Source organism: Linderina pennispora, assembly GCF_002104995.1.
Source record: "Linderina pennispora strain ATCC 12442 chromosome Unknown DL89scaffold_59, whole genome shotgun sequence".
Lineage (NCBI taxonomy): Eukaryota > Fungi > Kickxellomycota > Kickxellomycetes > Kickxellales > Kickxellaceae > Linderina > Linderina pennispora.
The window spans coordinates 33,793-44,520 of NW_024468307.1; the positions used below are offsets into that span (position 1 = coordinate 33,793).

Here is a 10,728-nt window from a genome sequence, read left to right on the forward strand (position 1 = left end):
TGGTCAGGTAACCGTTCAGCGCGGGCGGCAGGAGACACAGCGAGGAGATCAGATTCACCAGGACCAGCACCAGGCACGCCATGATCAGCAGCACCGCACACTGCTGCATACAGCTGACGAGGCGACGCGCCTCGCGGATAACCTGCATCAGGGTATACAGGCTAGTGTCGTGCTGCAGGAACAGCGGGCATGGAATGCACGTCAGCGCCGCACCTAGTGCATACTGAGTAACTAGGGCACCCGAGGTCGAGATCGATCCGTCGTTGGCGACATCCTGGCCCGCCAGCATCGCCGACCGCAGCGCAACCATGCTGTTGTTGGCACTGATGTTGTTGTTGGCACTGATGTTGTTGTTGGTGTTCGCCCGGGCCCTGTTGGTTGCGTTCGGCGACGCCGACGAGCCACTACCGTTGAACAGGATGCGGTTAAAGTGCGGAATCGGCTCGACGCCGACAGCCAGATCGGCCACAGCAAAGGTCAGCGTGTTCGAGTCCCTCAGCGCGCTCCCGATACAGCACGCAACGTCGCCGTTCTCTTGGAATATATTGATCATTTCGCGGGTCGCGTCCGGCGTGCACTCGGCAAACAGCGATATCTGCAGCGGGATGTCATCGACCTCTTCCAGATGCGAGCGGATATTCTCAATGCCGCGTGGCAGGCGCGCTTTTATGTCGTGGTCCTCAACGTACCCGTCATCCCCGGTTTCGTCGGTAGGCGAGCTCAGCAAGATGCACGTGTTCCAGTCGGTCTCGAGCCCGAGCCGCTCTGCAAACGACTTGCTCTGGCGCCCCTTGGATCGCGAGAAATACACGAACCGGATGCCAGCGATAGACAAATCCTCGATGAAATCGCATACATCCGTCTTTGGGTCATAGGCAAAGGTAACCAGGCCAAGGAAAATCTGCTCGGAAACGGCATCGCGCAGGAAGCCCTCCTCGTCATTGAAGGTATCCAGCATCGGTTTTGGATAGTCGAGATCAGGCTCGCTGGCTGCTGAGGCAACCAGCGATGCCTTGACAGACGAGTGAGCGGCAAAGGACCGCGCATCCAGCTGAAGATATTCAGGCAGATCCGACAGCGCATCGTGCTCGCTGAAATCTTCCTCAAACGACGGATTGTACTCTGGGACATCCTGCTGCTGGATGGAATCATCGTCGACAGCAGTGCCGCTGGGCCCGCTGACCCGCGTATCTGTATTCACTGACATGAAGCCGCGTCCGCTATCAGCACCAGGACTGCCCGAATGGCCGCTGCCGCTGGAGGCATCCTGGCGCTCCGACAGCTGCTCATGTAGAGCCTCCAGCTCGGCTTCGGCCTCCTCATCCTCCTCCGGATCCTCATAGATGACATCGAGCGGGCGAGTCAGCGGCGAAAACGGCTTTTTGACAATCGAGCTGATCTGGTCATGACCAGGACCCGGCAAGTTCACAGAGGCGATTGATGCACAAGCCCTCTCGGGCTGCGGTGGCAGATTGACGTAGATCTGGCGGCGACCTGCCTTGGATTCGTCGTCCCAGCCATCCCAGCGGATTTTCTTGGTATCGATGCTGAGCGGGCGGTACGAGAAGGCCAGGCATTGGAGATCTTGCTGCAGAGCGTTCAGGTACAGCGAGTAGTACTGCGAGATGGTGCGGTCATCCAGGGCCTTGATCTCAGTGCCGTCATAGTAGTCTAGGCACATGTTCATGATGAGTTCGACGTTGCCGTTGCTGAACAGCTGCAGACCATCCGGAGTCTCGGTGTTGCGAAACACCATCGATGCAAAGCTGGCCTCGCAGAATATGTCCTTTTGGTGTGTCGACTCGGTTGCCTGGTGGAACGGTGCGAAGACGTCGACCTCCTTCAGCTTGCGATACATGGCCACGTCTTCGGGGGCAAATCCAATGGCGCGACCGACCTTGCACAGACATGTGTCTTGCGACGGCAGAGTCTTGCCGTGGTAGCGCATGCAGTCGCGGCGGCGGTGTGTCGGATCGCTTTTCTGCTTCAGTGAGTCATGGGCGGCAGTGTTGAGACAGCAGTTGAGCCCGATGGTTTTTAGCGCTGGCAAGTACTTCTCCCAGCCCTCGTCGATAATAAACGGGATCCTGTCGGTGCCGACCAACTGCTCGGCAAAGTCCAGGATCGCGTACTCGTCCGGTCCTGTCCGGTACAACCACCTGCTCCGGCGAGCAGAATGGCTCTGCTATTGTGCCCTCTTTGTCAATGCTGCAGATGACCGTGATGCTGCCCAGCGTCTCGGACAGATTACTGGAGCGTGACAGATTGCGGTAGTCGCAGTTGGTCATGAGCCACCGCATGCGCGTCCAGATGGGTCCAAAGCCAACTACAACGTCCTTGGTCGGTGGCAATGCCTCGACATCAAATTCATCGATATGCTCCATGTCCTCGTAGTCGGTCTTGCTGCGCTGCAGCGTATCAAACAGCACAACTTCGGTGGCGTTGGTAAAGATGCGCGCCACGACCCAGAACACCGGCCACAGCGTGGTGCAGGCAAAGGGAAACAAGACATACGCAGTCTTGGCCAGCACAACCTCGACGCCCATCCACCGGAACGATCGCTGGCTGATATCCACCACGCCATACATGACCAGGTTGGTGGCCAGTGCGACCAGCGCAACTACAGGCAGGATCCGCAGCGCACACAGCCGGATCACGATCCGCATCTGGCTCTGCAGCACTGAGCGACCGGTCCGCCGATGGTGTATCGCGATCTGCTCCAGGTGGTTTGCCGAGCGGTGTCTCCAGGACGCAGAACAGCATGCGCCCGGCCAGCTCCGGAAACCCAATCGTCGCAGGGTCCCATGGCCGCCAACGCTCCTCGGGCCGCGGGCTGCCGATTGTCGCGCTGAGCGGGTGCCGCGGAAGCGGGCATTCGGTCGGCATCCAGAGCCGCATCGTGTCGGGCGTGAACCGCTGGCCACGCACCAGCACAAAGTCCTCCTGCACTGCAGTGCTGCTTGTGCGCAGCGCTACCGAGCACGGCACTACTTCGCCAAATCCGATTGCCACCACGTCACCTTCCACCACCAGCAGCGTCGGCACATCCCGCCATACGCCGTCCCGCAGAACCGTATAGGCTGTCACCGTCGGCAGCTGGGGCGTGCGCAACTCCGCGTATGTGCCTGACCACCCACGGATCTCTGCCCCAATTGCGCGCAGCCGTCGGTCCAGCTCATGTGCCTCCAGCCGCGACTCGCGTGCCAGCACCCACAGCGTGAACAGAATGCTCGCTACAAGCAGCACCGCCTCAACTATCGCCCCGACCCCGCGCGTCTGGTCCGGCCGGCCCCTGCCCAAAATGTAGCTGCCGCTGACCAGCAGAAACACTGCCACCAGCAGCGTCGTCCCCAAAACAACAATCGCCGGGCCAGCGCGTTTATAGAAATGTGGCGGCACCACGATCTTGGCATTGTCTGTGTCTATGAGCTCCAGGAGCTTCAGCTTGGCTGAGGCTGTTGTCAGCCCTATTGCCGCCGGCGTCTCGTTACTGCGGCTACTGCTCACTTTTATGTTATTACTATTGGCGTGCCCTGCGTCGTCTTCGAATATATCGCTGCTTTGTGCTGCGCCATCGGACGCTGCCGGGTCCATTGTCTGTACCAGGCTCTAAGACGTGAATTGGTTGTGAATGAGACTAGAGAAGAGAAAGCAGAGGTGCCAACCGGTGAGGTGGGTCGCGTCAAGGCGCTTATTTTTTGGCTCTGCTGGAGATATCGGTGTGGTTGGAATGGAATAGGGTGGGAATAGATGCTAGAGCGCAGAGTCACGGAAAGAGTGGAGAGGGAGCAGCATGGAAATAGTACAAGGAGGTATTCTGCAACCACGCACTAGCGCATGTAGTTTTTAAGTCAAATTTACAGGCAAAAAAGTTTTTAGTAAAACAAAACGCACAATAATACTGTTTGAAGGCAAGAGGCGAATTCTTCTGTTGTTTCCGTCGGTCCAGCAGAATGCACCGTTCATTATTCTGGCCGATCGTTTTCAGCCGGCTTTTCAGAAGCCTCTCTTCAATATTTTGCGGATCCTGTTCGCGCTCGATCCCTTGGCTTTGCGCAGATCCACCAGCGCTGAGGGCGCTGCCGGCTCCTTGCGCTTCCGTAGTCGCCGCCCTGTGCCCGCAGCCACCGGGTGTTGCTGGCTGACCAGCGGCGCCAGATCTTTCCAATGCACGTCCTCAAGCCGTGCTGCCGTGGCCACAGCACTTGTCGCTGGCTCCTCTAGCACCGGCTCCTCGATCTCCTTTGCATCCTCAGCCTCCTCAGCCTCCTCAGCTCCCTGCCCCACGCAATTGCCATGCTCGTCGCGCGGAACCACCTTGCCGTGGTACGGACACGCGACGAGGTCGCGTCGACGACACAGCTTTCCATTCTTGAGCGGTGCTCGGCATTCTTTTATCACCGGTCGCCTGGAGGTATTCTGGGCGACGTCAGAATAGAGCAGCGTGCGCTTCCTGAGGTTGTCGACGGCATCACCCTTTAGCACTGCCTGCTCTCGAGCACTGCCCAGGAACCGGTGCCGGATTTCCAGCCCAGTGACATTGGCATCGACCGTGCTCTTATCCCAGTACATCAAATCCTGCCCAAACTCCACTACAGGTGCTGTCTTCAGCAGCTGCTTTTCAATCTCGGACTTTTCCGTGTTCGCGGTACTCTGTCGCGGCCGCTGTGCTGTTTGACGCGGTCTGACAAATGTGGGGTCGTTCTCGAGCTCGGGCTCGTGCTGGAGTGCGAATATTGGATTCTCTTTCGGCCCCTGCTTGGCTATTCCGCCTGGCCTTGCGCCTTTGCTGCGCTGGTAGCGCTTCACAATATCCGTTGCATCCTCGAATTCGTCCTCCGACTCCGACTCCCCGTTGCTGTTCAGGAATGACGTGTCGATGTGCAGGTCTCGGCACTTTGGCTCAAGCGCCTCAATGCGCCTCTGCAAACCACGCACAGACTCGATGAGCGGACGTATCTCGGGATCTAGCGCCGGATCAATCCGCGACAGCTTGTCCAGCCACACGTCGATCTGCGGCTTAAAGACCCTCATTGTCGGCTTGAGATGCTCGCGGATTGTGCTGTAGACAACCGAGTTGTCTGGTGATTCTTCGGCATCAACAAGTCGGTCGGGGTTGAGGTCCACAGAGATGCCGTGTCGGTTTCGCGACATGACCGCCAGGATCTGGTCCAGGTCGGAGTCGCTATCGTCATCGCTCTTACCGCTTGCTTGCGGCTCTGCATCAAGCATGACTTCAAACTCGTCATCGTCTTTCTCAGCGTTGGCCGAGTCCACTTCATTGTCAATCCCGGCAACTCCAGGCACCAGGATCGCAAAGCAGCTGTCCAGCACTGTCAGCGACTCATCGATGTCCTGCCGATGCATCTGCACGTCTGCCAGCACCGAGTCCCACGACCACTGCATGTAGCGCTCTCTATTTCTCTCCCGCCCCTCCTGCGCTCTCTCCACGGCCCGCTCTCCTTGGCGACTGGCCGACGCCTGTGAAAAGTCGATCTTCACTGAGTACTTCAGGTACCGGAATGCCAGCCCCAGTCTCCGATATGCACTGCCGAACCGCCGCACCCATCCAAGCATGCACTCGGCCGCAAGACGCTTCAGCTTCCGTGCGTATGCCTGGGGCGCCGGCAATGTATGCTGGTAGAGCCCCAGCGTGAGAGACAGGAAGTGCGGCAGCGCAGCAATCAGAAGCAGGCGGAACTGGTGTGACCGCTCAAACAGCACGCTTATCGCCTGGGTGCTGGAGATGCGTATCTGCGCGTGTTGTTTGCCAAGAGCCTTCATTAGCAACTCAAACACGAGAGGTATTGTGTTTGGCGAGCTTTTGCATGTGCGCTTCAGGACGCTGAGCTTCTCTGGGTCCAGCGCATCAAGGCCACTCTTGGTGAGCTCGTCCACTAGTTCTGGCAGGTGTTCAGTCATGATATATATTCACAGGCTGTAAAAGAGGAGAAGGTGTGAGCGGAGACGAAGAGTGCCAGAGCGTTCTAGCGAGCCAAACGCACCGCCTTGCACATTCAAAAAAATCCTGTGACCGCAGCCAAAAGGCAAAATTGTCCCATTAATTTCCCTATTAGGATTCCTGAGGGCACGGGCTATAAATTTGCGACATGGCCGGCGCTGGTGGTGGAAAACTCATACTTACCTGGCACCTCTGCGCTGTGATCAAAAAGGCAACGCGGACGGCTGCGCTGCCTGTCATTGCACGAAGACGTGCGGCGCGGCCGGGAATGGGTCCTCTGGACTCATCTCCGATGCACAATTTTTTGATGTGGAGACAGGTAGCACACGCGGTTAACGCCGTCGTGTGTCTGTCTCCGGACCCCCACCCCACACTACCGAAAACTAGAATGCGGAGCAGGCATGTTGCGGCATGCCGCCTGTATGCACAGGTGCGCTGTAGCAATACCCATGCACCTGGTCTTGGCCGCTGGCAGGTGCTCCCACGACCAGCGCGGCAGCGATATGAGGTACCTCTGTCAGCAGTAAAGCTAGAATTAGCATTCAGCGTTATAGAAATAAAAGCTAAAAAAAAAGCCCTTAGAACATGGCGGCGACACCAGCAACGGCAAAGCCCAGGGCGGCGGCAACCTTCATGCTGACCGCACCGTTGGTCGAGTTCGACTTGGTGGCCGAAGAATTGGCGGCCGACGACTTGGCAGCGCCCGAGCTCTCCTCCTTGTGCATGTCACTCATGTCCATCGACGACTCTGCGGCGCTAGTAGCAGCCGGCGAGGCAGCAGAAGCGTCGCCCGAGGCAGCAGCCGTTGGTGTGGGGTCGGAGCGCAGCATGCAGTGGATCATTCCTGGGCCCATGGTCATGCAGCCCTGGTTTGCCGGGCAGTTGGCAGTAGTCCACGCGCCGCCGTTGCAACGCAGGATGACGGAGTCGTTACCATCCAGGCACGACGCAGCGTTGCCCTGGCACGACTGGCCGTTGGCGGCAAGGGCGAGGGCAGCAATGGTGGCGAGGCTGGTAGCGCGGAGCATGGTTGTGTTGGGCGGGCTTATAAGTAGAAAGAATTGACTGGACAAACGAAGCAGCAGAGAAAAGAGTAGATAATGGCGCCCCTGTCTTGCTCCTTCCGAGCGGCCGCTGTTGACTGAGCAGATCCACTCTCTCCCTCCGCTATTGGCTAGCGGACCTTGGCCATGTTCTTCTCCCATTCCTCGACGAAACCGTCCAAAAAAACAATGTGCAGGTCGATCCGGGTTCAGAACCCAACCCCTGCTCCTCTCCCCCTGAATGAGCCACCTGTCTGTGCACCAGCGACACAAGCCCCTGCCATGCTGTGGCCGATCCAAGCCCAACTGGCCCACACCGGCTGCTGGCTTTGCCTAGTGCTTGTATCCCGCTTTTATTTATACACCGGCCCATTCACAAGTAAGATGCACCGCTGGCACGGTAACAGCAGCAATGCCAGCATGCTTGCGAAGCGGACATCGCTTTTGGCGTTTCGGGGGGGGGGCAGAGCACGGTAGCAAGCCCCAATGCACGTGGGGGCTTGCTACAACGAACATCCCCTTGATACTGATCTGGCAAGCGTCCTGGCAGAGCTGCCTCGGGGAGTTTGCCTCGGCAGCTGCTCAGCGCCTACGTAGACATATTCATTGTTCTGCTGCTTTTCTATGCCATAGCGGCCATTGTCTCCGCAATACACACCAACTCCATCACTATCAGCAGCAGCTCGCGGCTCGCTTGGCCGAGCCTCAATGTGGAAATGAGCTGGCTGATAATCTTTGAGATTCCGGAGTTCGGACAAGGGGCTGCCTAGAGCCGCGCATGCAATTACTAATTCCCATAGGTGCCACTAGCCAGCTGCTGCAGCAACGACGACTACTACCCTCATCTCTCTTTCACTTGAACTGCTGCTCCTGTTAATGGTACGGCCTTCTCCTACTACTCTACTGCACCAGCTTCGCAAAATGACGACCGACGTTTCCAAGTACCGCTTCAACCACACGATGTACCGCATCAAAGACCCGAAGGCGTCCCTGAAGTTCTACTCGGAGGCCCTGGGCATGAAGGTGCTCGATCAGCACCACAACGACGACGCAAAGTTCTCGCTCTACTTTGTCGGCTACGAAGACCCGGCGTCCGAGGGTCTGGTGCGTCTGGGCCGCCAGGGCATCCTGGAGCTCACGCACAACCATGGCACCGAGAACGACGCGGCGTTCTCGTACAACACCGGAAACGGCGATGTCGGTGGATACGGCCATATCGCAATCACGGTCGATGATCTGCATGCCGCATGCGACCGCCTGGACAAGCTGGGCGTCAAGTTCATCAAGCGCCCCGAGGACGGCCGCATGAAGCACATCGCTTTTGTCGCCGACCCCGATGGCTACCGCGTTGAGATCCTCGAGAACCCCCAGCTCAAGGCGTAAAATATTCTTCTCGATTATCCATCTGATTAAGTCGTAATCTACGATACCGGCCAAGCGCCGTCCCCGTGCATGCATGTCAGTGGTCGGTGGGAGGGCTATGTATAGTGTGTTTGAACGCCTACCGCCGCTGCTGTAGCGTTGTGTCCGTCTCGCTGCTGTCAGATTTGCAACTGCCTTTCTGGGTGGACACGGAAAAAAAATCAATTGGATTCTCCCCCCTGACTCCCCAGAATCCCCAGAAAGTTGAGACGGCTGTTCGAGAAACTGCATGGAAGGTCTGTCGACGAAGTATATAAACGGAGCTGGCGTGTGAATGTGCCTCCTCCATCGCCCCTGCTCAATCTCTTTCTCCCACTTTTTTTCGTCAGTACCGCTGCCTCCTCAGACAATAATGGTCTACGCCGTCAGAATCGCCGCCCTCACTGCCCTCGCTCTCTCTGCTACTGCCCACGACTGCCAGGGCAACGCTGTAGTCTGCCAGGACGGCACCGACTCTATCCTGCTCCGCTGCAAGAACAGCGAGTGGGAGACCGAGATGTGCGGCGCCAAACAGTACTGCATGACCATGGCTCCTGGCATGGTTCACTGCATGCTGCAGCCCGACGACTACACCCCCACTTTCTCGGCAGCTCCTTCTGCATCAACGTCTGCTGACGCTGGCCACAGCCACCCTGCCGCTTCGACAACTGATGTTTCGACAACTGATGTTTCGCCAACATCTGCTGATGCTGGCCACAGCCACCCCGCCGCTTCGACAAATGATGTTTCGCCAACATCTGCTGGTGCCGGCCACAGCCATCCCGCCGCCTCGACAACTGGTGTTTCGCCAGCGTCTGCTGATGCTAGCCATAGCCATAGCCATAGCCACCCCACTGCTTCGACAACTGGTACTGCAGTCCATACGGATGGTGGCCACTCTGCTGCCCACACGACGGGTAGGTCGGTTGCCAGTTCCTCAGCAGCTACTAACACGTCTACCAGCACGAATGGAGCACACACCAATGCCCTCAAGATTGCTACCATCGCCGCTGGCCTTGCTATTGCCAGCTTTGCTGCTCTCTTCTAGCTTTAATCGTTTATTCTTGATACTAGACCCTGGCATCCGAAATGAATCCAATTATACAGCAGCCGAATGTCGAACCATGAAGTATCTAGGTGTAGAGAGCATTTACCAATCAACTCCACTCTATAGTAGATATCGATACTATGAGAGCAGCATGGTAGCGGTTGTCATTGATCACAGGTGCTATTCAAAATTTAGGTTAAGCTTATGTGGGCCTGGCTGATGGCAAATCAAGGCTTGAGGGGACAGACTCGCGTTGTTCATTGTAAACAAATATTTTTATTTCCTCTGCGAACCAGTGTTTGATTATATCGCTAGCATCCAGCACGACATTTCTGAGGGACGGCAGCTTTATAATGGCAATTGCCACGGTGTCATGGTCCCAACATGTCTTGCATGCGAGTTTTGTTAGTTTCTGACTCATGACAGGAAGGTCAGCCAGCGATTGTCGGTTTCCTTTGTCTGCGAGCTTGGCATTATGTGAATTGCCAGCTTGGACTCCAATTACCTCAAATCTGGCAAGACCGTGAAGAACTCCCAGCAGTTGGTGAAATTGGTTGAAGTCAAGCCCGCAGTCGCCAAGGACCAAACACCAAAGACCTGGGGTATTGTAGTCGGTAAACATATGTGCAGGTGAAGAAATATAAAGCGGATGCAGTGGTAAGCATGTCTTGATCTGCTTGGTATTTGGTGCAATAGGAAAAGGAAAGCGTGCCGCAACTAGTGTTTTATATGAGGTATCACCATGCGCGGAAACATCATTTTCACCTAGGACGCAGACACAGGGCATGTTAGGGATCATGCGACCCTGGAGCAACCCAAGAAACATTCGAGTGACGGCAACCGTAAACGATGCCAGCGCACTGTAATTATCACCGAGGATAGTGCTGAGATCGGAATTCAAACGTGCAAAAATGCGAAGCGAGGTTAGCGATGGGAGCGCATGGATACTAGGCTTCCCGCTCAGCTCATGCGACAGCTGGTCACGGTGGTAAATCGTGATGGCTCTGAGCTTTGGATAGACATAGTGGCGGTCTTGGGTGCGGCCATACTCCATCATATCTAGGAAATGCGCTATTTCCCTGGAGACTCAGCTCCCCCAGTATTTTCCAGCTTCTAACGATCATTTAGTAGATACTGGCCTCGGTACTGCTGTTGATATGGACAGGCTGAAGGTCAATATAGTCATCGAATCTGGAAAATATAGCGTCCGATATGCTTTTGTGCAAAATAAAGGTTTGCGGCATCGTAGCAGCACATCTCACGATGCATTCAAA

General features: G+C 56.5%; 1 protein-coding gene across 1 annotated transcript; it reads left to right on the forward strand.

Annotated features, from left to right (window-relative positions):
- The first annotated feature begins 7,292 nt into the window (after positions 1–7,292).
- Positions 7,293–7,815, forward strand: DL89DRAFT_148311 (uncharacterized protein). The gene has a single exon (XM_040883502.1). It carries the CDS (start codon positions 7,418–7,420, stop codon positions 7,742–7,744), a length of 327 nt encoding a protein of 108 aa, XP_040739400.1. The 5' UTR covers positions 7,293–7,417; the 3' UTR covers positions 7,745–7,815.
- The last annotated feature ends 2,913 nt before the right edge of the window (positions 7,816–10,728 follow it).